This window comes from Lytechinus pictus, chromosome 7 (assembly GCF_037042905.1).
Source record: "Lytechinus pictus isolate F3 Inbred chromosome 7, Lp3.0, whole genome shotgun sequence".
Classification (NCBI taxonomy): domain Eukaryota; kingdom Metazoa; phylum Echinodermata; class Echinoidea; order Temnopleuroida; family Toxopneustidae; genus Lytechinus; species Lytechinus pictus.
In genome coordinates this window covers 26,227,208-26,244,517 of record NC_087251.1, presented here as the reverse complement: position 1 = coordinate 26,244,517, position 17,310 = coordinate 26,227,208, and the positions used below count along the sequence as shown (strand labels likewise).

Genomic DNA, 17,310 nt, shown 5'->3' with positions numbered 1-17,310 from the left:
AACTCGATAAGTCACATGACCGCCGCCATTTTGCTAGGTCAATTGTTCGAGAACGCGCCGCGCCGTAGAAGGCAAAATGCAATATGTTTTCTCTATGTATTTCTAGTTCAGTGGTTGAAGCGGGACATTTTAGCACTTTTTAATCTAGCACCGCTCATGATTTTGCCGCCCTCTATACGCGTCACGTAACTAGGTTGCAATTAAAAGGATCAAAGATGGCGATGTCAACAAGTGTAAGTGAACTCTCTTCTACTTTTCTTATTCATATTAATTTATTCGTCATTTCAAATCCATCAACACTTATTTTTTGCCAAACGTTGCCAACCAATATTTTTACCCATGTACATAAGTTTTAAAGCTAGAATCTAAACATAACTAGCAGTTACGCGCATTTCTATAGTTGCATTTTCCCTCGGTGTGTAGGATAGTATAGGGGACAGTGCCAGGCGTTAGGGGAGTGACCATACCGTACGTATAAGTCTTTCACTCCCCAGACGCCTCCAGGCTACGGTCACCCGGCCAAATGCGCTAGGCTTGGCCTGGGGCATCGGCCGGCGGTGGGAAAAGTGATGTGACTCACCTTCTTCGGCGCGGCAGGGATGACCCAGACTTCTACTTTTCAGGCGAATACTAAAGGGAGACAGGGTGGGAGATATTTAAACTCATCTTTGCTCAGAAAAGAGGAATCTAAAAGACTTGAAGAGATATCATGTTACATAACACAGCTCTAGTTTCAATCTCCTTTCAAATTTTGAGATTGCCGCCGTCGACCATCTTAGCTTTCTCAATTTGAAAGGGCGCCCTCAGAAAATCCATTAAAACACAGGAAAATTCCATCAAAATCGGATGTAAACCAACGAACGTAGAGGGCAGCAACACACAAGCGTGTTGCTCTAAGGAAGGTCAACTCCGCTCGAATTCTGTGACCACTCTAAAAAATAAGGTGGGGTTTTGGGAAATTTGTCGAGTTGATTTTTTTTTCATTTGTTAATTTCAAATATTTTTTAATGAACAATTATTAGATCGGTTATTTTGAGTATAAATATTAAAGATATTACTTTTATTTTTAAAGAAAATATTTAGCTTAAATAATCATGATTTTGACATTTTTCCTCATTTTGGAATATTAAGTCTATGACGAGGATACCTCATATCTCTTATTTTCTTCTGCTGAATTTCGCTGCACCACTAATAAATGCATAGAAAACCACCGTAATAATCGAGGTCATTTTTCTGGCCTGGGTGCGCCGAGTCTGGGCCGGTCGCGCAGCTAGCTAGTGACGTTGATGATGCGCTGGGGCTTCAGGCGACTCGTCATAGACCTTCTAGCAACATAGACAATGACGTCCAATTTGCCTAGTCTGATTTGAAGTGCAATTGCTTCAGGGCTGATGTTTATCAACGATTATTGTTCAAGGTTAGATTTCAAATTTTTAATTTCATTCGACTTTTAAATCTATAAATCTGAAATAAAGGCGCTGTTTCCCCGAAATCCGGGTCTAAATTTCAACTTCGAGTCCGAGACTATGGACGGCGAAAAAACCCATGCATCGGATGCATTGCATTGGCTGCGCGCTGCGCTGCAGCTGCACTGTGATGATGGGTTCAGCGAAGAGCTCAGAGAAAATAAGGTGGTCATATTCAATCCCGAAATGCTTTGCGAGTGGTCACAAAATCGTCTCGACGCAAATCACCTAATACAGCCGTCTGGTGAAATCGCTGATAACAACAATCACCGATTTGGTAATGATTTAGTTTCTAAAACTTGTAATATTTGTATAGTTTTAAATATCAACGTATGTTTTTAAATGTATGTATATTCTCCAACATAATTTTCTAATGTTATCTTTGATATCGTTGTAGTCATATTCTTTCATATTGTTTTCGTGATCGCTACTAATTTGTTGTTGTATTGGATCGGCGTATGATTTCGTTGGCATAAATGATAAAATATGCGCGTACCTCAGCTGCATGCGCGTATCGAGTTGACCTTCCTTAGAGCAACACGCTTGTGTGTTGCTGCCCTCTACGTTCGTTGATGTAAACTAAGAAAGTTACATAGAGATGTATATGCGTTATTAGTATACATCTCTATGGAAAGTTATGATATCTTAAAGTTTCTCTTAATTTCATTGGACAGTTATATGCACATCCTGTATGCAATGCACTTTTGAAATAAAAAACATTACTGAAATGAAAACAAGATTAAAAAAAAGGGTACCGTATTGAATACATATAAATAACAAATTCAAACATTATTTGAGATAAAACAAAAAGAAATACAGTATAACATGATAAGATCAAATTATTACAAAATTAATAAAAATTAATCTTAAATTGATTTCAATCAAACACTGTTGCAGTCCGGGTGGGGCAGAAGGGAGGAAGCACTAAATGTTACATGCAAAAGATCAGTAAACGGCAAACAAAATTTTCCTGCATAAAAACCTAAACCTTGATAAGGTTGATCTATTCGTTATGTCATTTGGATTTGGATTAGATCTTGGAATTTTAGTACAGATTCGATTAAGATGTGATTTCCAAGAAACAATTCACTTCGTTTTACCTAAGTTGAAGGGGAAAATGTTAATTGTTGTAAACAAACAAATTGCTAAATTTCCTCAATTCGTTGTTTGCTTATAGGACAAGATATAATTAAAACAATAAGATAAATAGTAAGTGGATGATATTATACTTACTTATGGATACTTATGGATGCTTCTGAACGCAGTCTAAGACTCTATATTCAGTTCCAAATTCTGTCTCCTCTTTAGGTTGGCCGGATCATGTCCTGGTGGGTCAGCGTCAAACTTGTACTTCACAGGTTCACATTTCCAATACTTATCCAGTTCATTCTCGAAGCTGTGGACACTGGGTGCATTTACTAATTCATTACTTAGGCTATTCCAAGGTTTCCTCATTCTTATGTAAAAAGAATTCTTACGTTTCTCAGTTACTGACCTCGGAATGTACAATTTCTTATCATGACCTCTGGTAGGCCCATGCACCTGGCCCAAATCTGGCACTATCTCTTGGTCATACCTGTGAAATAACTTGTATATTTCGATCATATCTCCTCGCGCACGGCGATATCAACTCTTTTATTTGCATATCGCTGAGTTGTGCACATAACTTTAAATATTTGAAATAAATAAATAAATAAATAAATAACTGTTCTGTGAAAAATAAGGGAAACTTTAAAACGTCGTAAGTTACTCATTTTACATCAGATTTGATGAATTTTCAGCGTTATGCTTGTTTGATTTTTTATTTTATTGATTCAATTTCAAATCAACATTTTCTGGGGTGGAATTGACTTTGAATAAATGTTTTTAACGATTGCCTCAAATTTCACTTTAAACAGTACGTTATTTCCACATTGAATGGGCATGATCGGTGACAATGGTTGGTGGGGGGGGGGGGGGGGTAGTACCGACACATAATTATGTAAGGGATTATTTTTTCTTCCTGTTTTTAGTTTAGAGGCGTTAGTGGCGTAATCAGCGAGTGCCATTTTTTTTTCAAACAGTCTATATTTATTTCTTTTATTCATAAAAAAAATCACTCCTGTGACAATAATGTTAAACCTCTTGACCATAAGCTGAACTGAACAATGGAATCACTCGTGCATGTAATGCACTCCTCAAAATGCAATATATAGGCATAATATCTGTATAACCATTGCACGAAATGTGTTCGTGGCACTCCAGTGGATGCACAAATGTGTTCATGCTGTCTTCTCTGAGTGGTTATCGGTAGGGGAGGGGAGGGGTGTCCTTTGAGTTCTTAAACCTTTATGCTCACAATGTTCCATTAAACTCTGAATTTATAGATTTAAAGTACACATTTTCATATAGGGATTTGGATACTGACGAGTCAAACTGTGGAATAATATTAAAACTTTAAAGATCTGAATTTACTAATTTTGATATTCATAAATCAATTTCTATACTAATGAAATCATATCCAAGTTTTAATCAGCAAATAGGCTTAGGCCTATATGCTTAACCACGATAATCGAGGGATAATTTTTATCAAAAATGTGATCACCTTTTAACCACGCAACTTCAGACATTTATATAAAAAATAATAAATTCAAGAGCGAACCCCTTGGCATTTTGGCAGAAAAGTAATTATTTTCAAACTTTTATAAAGTGCGTCCAAAATTAATAGCCTTCAAATCTATACATGGGATTGATCATGGGTCCTTATATAATCAGGGCATTTAATCATATAAAACCTGAGACTTGTTCTACTTCTTTCTTTCTTTCTTTCTTTCTCTCACTCTCTCTCTTCTCTTCCTCTGCAATATTCCCTCACATCCATATATATTTTCGTACATTTTTCTTTAGTAAGCCAATGAACAACAACAACAACAGCAACAAAGGAAGATGACGATATATATACAATTTTGTTTTTTTAGATGTTTAATATTAGAAAACACTTTAATTCAAAACTATTATTTTTGCAGGTTTGGAGAGAATGCTTACATTATTTCTGTTTGAAAAGGCGAAGCGTATATGAAATAAAGATTATACATTGACTATTTAATATTTCATTTCCTATTTCTCGTAATTCTTGCAGTGATTCAGTGTGCTTAACACACTCGTGCTAATAACGCAAAATATAACATGCAAAAAGGACATTTTCAATGCATTTATAGTTATAGTTATTATAAATCAAGAAACTGACACAGTATATACAGGTATATATAGGCCTACCTTGTTTTCACTTGATGACAGTAATTGACAATTTGACACACAGATGGCTCATGATCATGATTGAAACGATTAAGATTAAACATAAATATTTGGTGCGCAATTAGTGTTAGGTTTGATTAAAACATTTCTTTTTGAGAGAGAGGGCTCAATTAATTAGCTATATGGGATCAGTTTATGAAACAATTATAAGTCAACGATTTTCACCGACTATTGTTAACACCTATACTGAACCATTGCATCTAATTGAATCGGCAGATGAATATAAGTGAAATCACTGACAAAACTTCTCATGAAATGTTCCTCAGGATGAGTCAGGATATAAAACCATAATTCGCGTTTTGTGAAATATGAATATTCTCATCTTTTAGATTGAGGCACTTTAGGAAACTCAATGTCTTTTCAGGTTTGCTTGGTTCAGTAACACTATAACATAACAAGTTTAAGAGCACTGTTTTTTTTTTACAGGTATTCAAATATTCTAGAAAAAACAACATGTATACTAGGTTGGGAAAGGGGCCCGTAACAAAATGGATAGCAATCATAGAACACTTTTAACGATTGATTACATTGACTAATAGTTAATCGTGAAAGTCAAGCGTATCCGGATAATCGCTAACCTTTTGTGTACGGGACCCAGATTACCCTACTTAATTAATATCAATTAGGTAATTAGATTCTATGAATAATACTCACATTGCTCACTTTATCTATCATGACATAAAAGCTGTTTTTAAAAGAATTCCATTCACCACCATGTTCATATCTACTTCTGATTGTCACGTCACATACACCGAACGATAATTTGTTTAACGGATTAAAATTATTGATCGTAATCAGAGGCGGAGTCCGTTCGGGGCAAAGCGACCATTTTTACAAAAAACTCACAGTACATGGCTTTTTTTTTTGGTATGAGTTTATGACAACATTATCCTTTTCTTTATTTTATTAGTTATAGCTACGTTTACTCTTGATTTATTTTTAAAGATTTTGAAAGACAAATATTGCATCCTTTGTCAGGTGAAAACTCCTTTCTTGTACAAAAAAATGATCATTGATATTATCTCGGGGTGTTCCAAAATAATTTATGTAAGTATTGAATCCAACCTTGATCAAAACACCTACTTCTAGGTCGCATTGTATAAAAAAACAGGTGGTTATCGCCATGGTGAAAATGATCAGTGGCCAATCAAAATATAGGGTTTCTATAATATGTAAGTTAAATACCATCCAGTAGAACTGCCAGAATACCAAGGTTTTTTTTGCATCGAGAAGGAGATTATGAAGGATTAGAAAAAGACGAATACAGACAATGAAAAAAGATCAATCTAAAACGCTTACTACATTTTGAAACTCTCCTTTTCCTTTAAGCAGTTAAGAAAATACCTAATATACTAGATATAATAAAAATTATGATAATAGATATATAAACGCATTTCATCACGAAAAGATACAAGTAACTTTGTAATTTTTCATGCAACTATTTGCCTTTTAATATACCATTCTATGTCTATTTTGGTATGAAATCACCGAGCTGCGTCTAACAATCCACTTTGACATCGGGAGAATTTAAGAGTAGATCTCCGCAACGAGGAACTGAAATGAAGGATATTACAAACATTAAAACCCCGTGTCAGCAAATGTAAACTAAAATTTTAATTTTATTAATCAGATCTAATTAAACAGACTAAAGAACATGATGTTTCAATGCTTTGCACTTTCCGTATAAAAATAAATTATAATTATCTTCAAAAATAAATTAATACAAATTGTTTGAAAACGACACCTTGAAATAAATCTTGGTCGTTTCGAGTCTCGACTGTGACAGGGGTCGCAGAACGGCTTAAAAAGTGGGAGGGGGCCGACCGTGCAAAAATACCAATCGAATGTTCATATACGTTTTGAACAAGTTTATGGAATAAAACATAGGGTTGGGGTGTATGGAAGCTCCCCCAACCTCCCCGATTTTACGTCCCCAGTGTGCTACCTAAGTTTTTCATTTTAACTGAAATTTGTTAACGTTAATAAAGGTAAGCTATGTAATAAAATTTAATGGGATTCTGAACCATTGTCATATAATAAAAAACAACTACAGACATTCGTATCAAAATCACTACAGGGGGGGGGGGTCGGGTGTCCGGACACTTTATATTTTTGAAGCCTTCTTTTTTGTCTTCGGATTACACTAAAAATATGAACCGAATAGTTGTAATCATCTTCTATTTTGTTCTCTATAATATTTCCTAACATTTTGTACTAAAAGTTGATGAAACTTCGCCTGTAAATTTTTCCAAATGACTTTCTAAAATTGATCGTCCGGACACACAACCTGTCCGGACACACAACAACTGTATACTATCTGACCAAAATGACATTCAGCAAGCAGAATGGGTAAAATATCACATATGGTGAAATGAAATAGGTGATTAAGAAAAGAAATAACAAAGTTGATAAATTTCTCCCTAACAGATCAAGAAATAAGTATACATGATATGAATTAAAGAGTAATGTTTACTAATACAAACAATATAAATGTAAAGGAGTGCGGTTGGGGGAGGGGGGCTTCTTCCAGGGGGAAGAAAATAATCGTTGCAACAAGCCAAATCGTTAGATTTAAATTTTGTCTACATATTTAGGCTATTACCAAAAACCCCAAACATTTATGCTTATGAAAAACAACTAAAAAATTGACTTTAAAAGTAATAACATTTTTATCTTAAACCAAATCCAATTCCATATGATTTTTTTTTGACATACTATAGCCAACATTTTCCTTTATTTTTTTCACGTTGCTTCCCAAAGTATTATTTTTGTCAGGCAGAGTACCCAAGACTCTATATAGATAAAGGACAATGTTGTTTAACGTATACACCTACCTCTTCTGGGCTGAATCTAGCCTTATCACCGCGACACTTAGATTCGAAGGCATCTAGAAACAAACAAAAGAAGAAACAAACAATTTTTAATTGAAATTAATAGCTCATTCTGTAGATTTTGAGAAAATGAAATAATTAGGTCTACCTAATAACTTACCCTCATATAATAATGACAATGATGATAAAAATAATAATAATAATAGTAATAATAATTGAAGCTGTTTGGTAAGACACGAAGTGACTTGGAGTCTCTCATCAACACTGTGCGGATCTTCAGCGAAGACATCGGTATGCAGTTTGGGTTGGATAAATGTGCAATGATTACTCTCATAAGAGGTAAGCCAGCCAATGACAACAACTTCCAGATGCCGAACGGAGAAGAGATCAGATCAATCGAAGACGGTGGTAGCTATAAATATCTCGGAATATTAGAGGCAGATCAGCTGAAACATCAAGAAATGAAGAAGAAGATTGAGGCAGAGTATATCAGGAGAATTCGGAAGGTGCTCAAATCCAAACTAAATGCTGGAAACATGGTGAAGGCTGTTAACACTTGGGCAGTAGCCCTAGTGAGATATGCTGCTGGCATAGTTGAATGGAACAAGCTTGAACTCGAAACCCTGGACAGGAAGACAAGGAAGTTGCTAACTATGCATGGGATGTTTCACCCAAAGTCTGATGTAGATAGACTTTATGTGTCAAGAGAGAAGGGAGGACGTGGTCTGGCTGGAATAGAGGAGACTGTAAGATATGAGGAACAAAGCCTATACTGCTATATTGAAGGCCAGATGGATACCATCATGACGGCAGTCAAAGAGTCGATGAGGAAAGGAAAGGATGTGACAGCGAAACAGCTGAAGGCTGATCAAAGGAAAATGAGACTGGAAGGATGGAAAGAGAAGGTGATGCACGGGCAGCATTTAAGACAGACAGAGGAGTTTGCTGGCCCAGAGAGTTGGCAGTGGCTGAAACGAGGAAGTTTAAAGAAGGAGACGGAAAGTATGCTAGTTGCTGCTCAGGACCAAGCAATTAGAACAAATTACCGAAGAGCCAAAGTTGAAAAGGAGCATACATCTTCCTCATGTAGAATGTGTCATGACAAAGACGAAACGGTGTCTCATCTGGTGAGTGAATGCAGCAAAATGGCACAGACAGAGTACAAAGGAAGGCACGACAGAGTAGCAGCTGCAGTTCATTGGGGTCTAGCCAAGAAGTACCATTTACCCCATGCGGAAAAATGGTACGAACATCGGGCAGAGCCTGTAGTAGAGAACGACGATGTAAAACTTTTATGGGATTTTAATATCCAGACAGACAAGGTCATTGAAGCTAGACGACCAGACATCGTTCTCTTAAAGAAGAAGGAAAAAGAATGTCTCATCATAGATATTGCGATTCCGGGAGACTGCAGAGCTTGGCGTAAAGAGGAGTAAAAGATACAGAAGTATAACGATTTGGCATGGGAGCTGAGAAGGATATGGAAGGTGAAGACGAAGGTGGTACCAATAGTCATCGGAGCCTTAGGAACAGTGACAACAAGACACAGAAGCTTTCTGGCTGTTCTAGGAGTCGAGGTGTCCTTTGAAACGATACAGAAGGCAAGCTTGCTTGGAACAGCTCATATCTTACGGAAGGTCTTGAATTAGAAAGAGAAGTGAACAATGAGAAGAGGACCCATTTGATAGAATATAGAACAATAACCCTAGATTTCTGGAAGAAGTCCGGTTGCTGTTTAATATACCAAAATAACATCAAGTTGTGGACAATGGAAATAATAATGATAATAATAACAATGAGAAGAGGACCCATTTGATAGAATATAGAACAATAACCCTAGATTTCTGGAAGAAGTCCGGTTGCTGTTTAATATACCAACATAACATCAAGTTGTGGACAATGGAAATAATAGTAATAATAATAATGTGACTTGTAAAGCGCCAAATCCAATCTGCAGACTGCTCAAGGCGCATAAAGAGCTAAGAGTTAGATAAAAGAGTTTTCAGAAGATTTTTAAGTCTTGATAGAGATGCATTTTTTATGTCTTCAGGAAGGCTATACCACAAAGTGGGGCATGCATAAGCAAATGATCTTTTCCCCCAAGTTTTTGAAACGTTTTGAAATAACAAGGTAACCAGAAGAGGATGAGCGCAAAGACCTGCTTGGTCTGTAGCAATTAATAAAGGAAAAACTGTATTGTGGTGTTTTATCGCGATTTATCGCTAATCTCCGAAGAGCGGAGGATCAAAACAGAGAGAGAGGTGTGCTGATCCGTGAATGATGAAAAGCAAGCACAAAATCTTAAAGATAATCCGATATTTGATCGGGAGCCAATGCAGCGAATTCAAGATGGAAATGATATGAGAGCGTTTATTTGACGATGCGAGCAGCTGCATTTTGAAGCTTAAATAAATGAGCCTGGGGAAGATTGAAAAAAAACGGACATTACAGAAATCAGGGCGAGAAGAAATCAAGGCATGGACTATCTTTTCGGTGGCAGATCACGGAGACTTGTGTCTTTGTTATACTATGTTTGTTATATTTTTGTTACACCTTGTTGTAATCTTCATGGGAAGAGGGGGTGCTGAAGCCGATCAGCACCCCCAAAAGTTTCCTTTGGGGTGCTCCGTGTATTATTCTCCAAAGGCAGCACCCCCAGGTATTCTTGAAGACGAAACCCCCTTTTTTTGCTTTTCAAATTTCTCTGGACCAATGTGGAGTGAAAACCTTTTTTTTTTGCTTTTCAAATTTACATCAGCACCCCCTGTAAAAAAAAATTGTTCCCAGGACCCTAATAATTATTTACATTTTGTGAATAAGTACAAAGGACCTGCACATTAAAAGTTGTCACGACTGTTCATGAATTCACACCTAGATAAAAGAAGTGTAAATAGATGAGCAATTCATGGTGATAAATGAAGGAATTCATAAATGGTCAACTTACTGTGAATATATTTGACTCTAATGACCACGTGGATAAAATTAGCAAATGAGAGGTTACCATCCTTATCTCCGTATGTCAAACCTAATCCTTTGATGACGTCACTCTTTAGCTTGAAGCCTGAGGGGCGGGAAAACGAAATAAATACTAGAAAACAAATCAATGATTGTTCTAAATAAAGAATCACTAGTACCAAATCACTAATAAAAATGAACACGCCATTATCATTGTCATTTTTCAAAATAATATATTTACATTGTAAAACACGAGACAAATACAAAACATACGCACTTTACTTGCAAATTCTTAAGGTTCTTGCAGTTGAAATTGGTATATTAATGAAAACTTGTGCGGTGAGCTTTCAATGAAATATCTAATTCTTTCACAAATTAAAGCATGAAATTTACACTATTTATCTGTTGTGGATAAAATAAAAACAATGGGCCGGAAACGTGATTATCAAATGACGTTTCCATGGATATTTGATTTTATCACGGACATAACTTATAATATGAACTTTACAATTTGAATCTTACTGAATCTTATTGAATCTTGTAAAATACATGTCATTATTAAATATTTTTACCATAACTTTGTTCAATTCGTAAATTATGTTTTTCTTTGATAATAGTCATTAGATCGCAAAAAAAATAATAAATAGCTTTGTATTCATATTGACATTTTTGACAACTCGATGAATATTGGCTGAAACCTGTTTGACAATCAAAATTATATAGCGAAAAAAATTATATGAGAATAGCGATAATATTATTTCGTCAGACCAGCTAGGCTTCATGGTTCCGGACACGTGCCTCACCCCCCCCCCTCTGCTACTCCTTACATACGCCACTTTAGTCCCAAATGCGTGCTTCTGATTGGTTCTAAATCAAGTTGCATTTGATTTTAGGAGTTATAGGTGTGATTGCAACTCTTTCCATGTCAACAGGTCTATGATCTTACCAAGGGATGCTAAAGCCACTCTCATCTCGTTCGTGTTAATCATCCCAGAATTATCAGAATCTGCCTTCTGGAATAAGTCCTGCATCCAAAAAGAAAAATAAATAAATGAAGAAAACGAATAAAATTGTCAAATCAATTAATTTTGTTAGTTAAAATCAATCTTGAATATAATGAAGAGGGCGGATCATTTAATAAAAAAGGGTTTTAGTAATCTACAATAGAACGATATAGTATATTAGATTAAGATTCATTATTTCAATCTAATTTCTATTTGAATCCCAACCACAATTCAATGAATTTAGAGTGCTCCTTGATTATCATACGGGTATTGCAACATTAATCTGAATCGGGGATGATTTATGTAAAAAAAAAAAAACATGTTCGCATTTTATCGAAAGAAAATTCAAAGAGGGCAGAATTTGAATAAATCAATTTTAGTTTGACAAAAAAGGGTAAATTGTGAGTTTGAAGAATAAATGCTAAAATAACGATTGACACTTCTATCGACAATTTATGGAATTCTTATCGCATACACGTTTTGGCACCCAAAATCAGAGTTATATATTCTCAAATAATTGAACAGAGTAAACTTAGTTTTGATGCCAATTGTATTAGAAGCATTTTGCATTAAAAGCTGTACATTATCTTTTAGTGAAGATTTGTCATCACTCATCAGTTCAAAATGACAGCCATTAAATATGAATTTCACTCTTGAATTTTAATAAAAAAATTCAGACTGCATACAAAAAGTGGTGGCGCTATAGCGGCTATACAGGGGGGCAAAAAAAATCCTCAAACATTGCCAAGCATATAGCAGCGTGTACAGTACTGGATTACATTCGGTTGCATTTATATATATATATATAAAAAATATAAATAAATCAACTTAGTCACTAGGTTGTCAGTACCTTGAATTCGCAGATTTTGTCCCAAAGCTCTCTGAACTCATTAAAGCTAAGTTTGCCAGTGCGATCATCCTGAGTGGTTAAGTTCAGGAAATTATCAATGGAAAAAAAGACTTCTTCATTCGGCAAAAACATGGGGCTACATGGTGGTGGTGGTGGTGGTGGTGGTGGTGGTGATGATGATGATGGCAATGATGATGATGATGATGGTGATGGTAATGGTGGTGATGATGACGATGATGATGATAATGATGATGAAGATGGAACATGGATGTAATTATTGAGCTGATGTTGTTGAAACAGGAAGAAAAACATTCATGACAATAATTATGATAATAATGCAGATACGCTATGTGTGAGGAGTTACTGAATCGTTTTGATTTTTATTTCTGAAATTAATAGGGAGTACCGCGGGGTCGTTTAAAGGGGAAGTCTCAAATAATTACGGTTTCATTCTCCCGATGCATTCAAGGTGCACAACAAAATATAGGAAATAACATCAAATCCAAAACTACACCAATATAACGTCCACTCCATTCTTTTTGTCATTCCAAATCCATTTTCAGTCTAATAGTCAACTTATGATGGGCAGTAAAATCGAATCAGGACATTCCTTTCAAATATGTTTTATTGAAAAAAAAAAATCTTTATTGAATACGAAGTTATTCCACCCACACACCACTTTTATTCTAGCGCTATCATAAGCACTTGCTATGTTTATTCATTATTTTCTTCTTACAAAATAGAAAAAGGATACATCGCTGAGAGCCACCATACTCTTGCAGGATTCAAGGCTAAAACGTTCACGACGTAGATCTGAAGAGGAAAAGAAAACAAAAAAGAAAATTGATTTTCGACAATGTTTGCTGTGATTCTAAGGTTTGGGGAAGAATGCTTTTATAGCTTTCATAAGTATTATCAACAAAATAAAAGAAAATCATAAATATAATACATAGTACAAAGTTATAAACAAATATACGACTTCAAAGCATCTGATTTTTCTTTCATATATTCCCACATGCAATATTTGAACAATAACTTCAATTAAGATGTAAAAAATAGTCTTAAGCAAGCTGAGCGGTCGACGAAAATTAAGCAGGTTTTTTTTTCTTTTTTTAAAATACATACATGATATAAGGCATCAAACGTAGATGAATTTCATTCTGTCCTGTGATTTTTTGTACAGAACTGAATTAAAGGTAATAGCCAGTATTGCAAATATCACGTCGAAAATGAAATTTTGTTTATGATGCAACTAAAAATAAATATGTATATTTTGATATCATATCACGTCGACCATTCAGTCTAATTTATCAGATTGCTGTTTCATAAAACTTGTTCCTAAAGTGACAGTATTTAAAGGTCAAGTCCACCCCACAAAAATATTGATTTGAATAAACACGGGAATAAACATAGAAAAATCAAACTAGCATAACGCTAAACATTTCATCAAAATCGGATGTAAAATAAAAAAAGTTATGACATTTTAAAGTTTCGCTTATTTTTCACAAAACAGTAATATGCACATCTCAGTGACATGCAAATGAGACGGTCAATGATAATTATCCCTCACTCACTATTTCTTTTGTTTTCTATTGTTTGAAATATACAATATTTCATTTTTTACAGATTTTACAATAAGGATCAACTTGACTGAACCATATAGTATTAAACAATGCTAATTCCACAGGTTCAGGGAGGAATTAATCGTTGTTTCACTTTACAAAGAGGAGAAAATTAGAATATTTCATATAATAAAATACAAAAGAAATAGTGAGTGGATGATATACAGACCAGGATGTGCATATAACTGTTTTGTGAAATTAAAGCGAAACTTTAAAATGTCACAACTTTCTTATTTTGCATCTGATTTTGATGAAATTTTCAGCATAATGCTTGTTTGATTTTTCTCTATTTATTCAAATCAACATTCGTCTGGGGTGGACTTGACCTTTAAAAATGTAGCATATAAAAATAAACTCGTATGTGCTTGTATAACAGATTTGACGAAAGATTCCAAAACACACTTTTACCTTGTCGTAGAGCTGAATTTAGAATGTCCCGAAGTTCCCAGGCATCAACCTCCATATCCTATATAAAAAACAAAGATATTACTAGTAAATCAACTTTTATACACCCCCCCCCCCAAAAAAAAAGAGAAAAATGTGCTTGTATGAGTCGCTTGGAAAGTGAGATGACAAAAAAAATAAAAACGCTTTCGCAATAATGCTTTGGTAGTTTATGTGAAAAAATATAATATCATTTAATTAAAGTTCATAAAAATTGATCTAATTTGGGAAATATACCCAATCATCTTAAAACAAAAGAAGGAATGTTTGTATTGCATGGTTTAACCCTTGAAAATAATATCCATTGCTGCAATTCAATCAATAGTTATACGTGTACTGCAAAATTTGTTAAATATCCAAGTCCTACCCTAGCGCATATAATTTTATAGATGAGCAGAGCAGTGTGGGAATTGTTTAAATTTTCCTTTGTTACAACCCTTATCAAAAGTAACTGCCAAATCTTTTGAGGTTGGGCATAAAGTGTGAACCCTCTGTGGTTTGTGAATATGATGTATTCTGTAGATTTCTGTTTTGTTTTCATAACGCTTCGCATAAAATTGTTTTGTCTGAAAGGCCTTCGAAAGGTCCAAGCATCTTGCCTGCAGTGTCACATAATTGTCAGTACAGTTTTTTTAATTTAAAGTCATTGTATATACTATCAAAATAATATATTGCATATATAGAACGAACTTGAAAATTTTCTTTTTTTACTTTCAATAGAATATCCAATATCCATGATCGTTAGTTTATGAACAAAGGCTCCAAAATATAGATTTTTATGTGAAATGTTAATGTACATGTATATGTACCAATCAGAAATTAGTATAATTGCTATATCTAATTTGTTTGGGCTATACGTTGGCGAAAACTCTTCTTCAGAACTTGATTTCTAGTTGCAATCTGTCGTGTTTTGATCCCCCCTCTAACTCTCATTTTCCTCTCCCCTTCTCCTTTTTCATATTCCCCTCTAATATACAATCGTCATTTTACATTCTCCTTGCATTCTCACATACAATCTCTTCCCAATTCTGTCTTTTGTAATAAACAATTAATATTTTCTTACCGGACCCGAAACTTCCTTGAAAATTTTTCTGAACCGAATTGTCTCCCGATCCTCCTCTTCTTCATTCTCTCTTTGCTATCAAATAAACCAAATTAGTATCATCGTAAATACATAAATATGATAAGTCAATATGTGATAAATCTTTATGTCATAAAAAAATTAAGCCATTAAAAATCTGCTCAACAAATCTTCCATTTAACAAACACAGTTTTCATTTACCACTTAGTCATAACTTTCGAATTACTTTTCATGTTCAAAACCAAGATTTAATATACTACTACTACTACTACTACTACTACTACTACTGCTACTGCTACTAATGCCACTACTGCTACTACTACTACTACTACTACTACTACTACTTCTACTGCTACTACTGCTACTACTACTACTACTATATACTACCACCACCACCATACTACTACTACTACTACTACTACTACTACTACTACTACTACTACTACTACTACTACTACTACTACTACTATTACTATTACTACTACTACTACTACTACTACTACTACTACTTCTACTACTACTACCACTACTACTACTACTACTACTAAATAAATATGATGAATCAATATGTGATAAATCTTTATGTTATTAAACAAAATTAAGCCATTAAAAATCTGCTCAACAAATCTTCCTTTTAACAAACACAGTTTTCATTAACACTTAGTCATAACTTTCGAATTACTTTTCATGTTCAAAACCAAGATTTAATATACTACTACTACCACCACCACCACTACTACCACTACTACTAGCACTACTACCATCTACTACTACTACTACTACTACTATACTACTACTACTACTACTACTACTACTACTACTACTACTACTACTACTACTTGTTAAATTTTAGACAATATAGATAAATATTCCTTACCTGTCTGTAAGACATTGTGGATTTTCCTTTTGTTGATCTAAAGATGTAAGAAATTTAGTTTTAACAATAATTTTGTGACATTCGAAATTATTGCAACAAGGAAGTGAAAACAGTAAGAGAGATGACGGAGCAGATTTTATCTCAGAAATCTGTCATAAGAACTAATGATTAATACATGAATAATTAGTGAAAGAACCATAAGAATAATGTTTTTTTTTACTTACTTTTCTACAAAAATAGGATAAGTTGCCCTTTTGCCGACTTAAAATAAACCCAAAAGGGAAATCACGCCGCAGTTTAGCCCTGTGGTATGCTGAAAGCCTCTAGCCCGTCGCCTCTATAGGTAAAAAAAAAATGGGCGTGGCATCCTGGAAATACTTGACAGGCACTTAAATTACATATAGCCGAGCTTCTTTGTCCAAAGTTCAAGTGGTTTCCAGACATATAAGTAAATTAAAAGTAGGAAAAGTCATTCATTTGTTCCGGCCAAATGCATGAAAAAGATTAAAAGATGGGGGAACGGAAATATATATGCATGGCTCGAAATGTATGGATTGTAAATGACGGCGATGCTTATTCGAGGGTTCATAATAATTTTCTGGTTGTTAATTTTTCCTGATATCCTTGAATAATACTTGCAAAATGATGAGCCGTGACGTCTATGACATCTCTGTCGCGCATTTTTTTTTCACAAATTAGATTCATTAGAAATTGCAAATCATAAATTATAATGAAGGCGTAATAATTCGATTAGCATATATTTGTGATATGTTACAAAATTTTATCTTGGTAATAGGGCGGTGGGGGAATGATATTTGGAAGTTGATTTTTATGGTTTTAAGCAGAACGCATTCTTTCCATGTATCACTTCTTTCTTACACTGTTC

The 17,310-nt window shown here is 34.6% G+C and overlaps 1 protein-coding gene and 1 long non-coding RNA gene across 3 annotated transcripts in view; both read right to left on the bottom strand.

Moving 5' to 3' along the window:
- LOC135154746 (uncharacterized) overlaps positions 1-797 on the bottom strand; it is a 30,164-nt gene extending 29,367 nt beyond the window's left edge. Inside the window, exon 1 of one of the 2 annotated variants that reach the window (XR_010294149.1) lies at positions 581-797. This is a non-coding gene — a long non-coding RNA (uncharacterized LOC135154746). The remainder of the gene's footprint in view (positions 1-580) is intronic. The other variant, XR_010294148.1, reaches the window with a different exon arrangement.
- Positions 798-4,409: 3,612 nt separating this feature from the next.
- LOC129265876 (calpain small subunit 2-like) lies at positions 4,410-16,765 on the bottom strand. The gene is made up of 10 exons (XM_064101430.1): positions 16,649-16,765; positions 16,425-16,461; positions 15,530-15,604; positions 14,431-14,488; positions 13,155-13,213; positions 12,401-12,469; positions 11,493-11,571; positions 10,536-10,652; positions 7,595-7,647; positions 4,410-6,314 (listed from the first exon to the last, which is right to left on the bottom strand). Exons 2-10 carry the CDS (start codon positions 16,437-16,439, stop codon positions 6,288-6,290), a joined length of 552 nt encoding a protein of 183 aa, XP_063957500.1. The 5' UTR covers positions 16,440-16,461; positions 16,649-16,765; the 3' UTR covers positions 4,410-6,287.
- Between the last annotated feature and the right edge of the window lie 545 nt (positions 16,766-17,310).

Coding starts and splice junctions, on each gene's coding strand:
- LOC129265876 (XM_064101430.1), bottom strand. Junction 13,214..14,430: donor AAATTCAGCTCTACGACAAG/GTAAAAGTGTGT, acceptor TTTCCTCTTCAG/ATCTACGTCGTGAACGTTTT. Junction 7,648..10,535: donor TAGAGTCAAATATATTCACA/GTAAGTTGACCA, acceptor GTTTGTTTCTAG/ATGCCTTCGAATCTAAGTGT.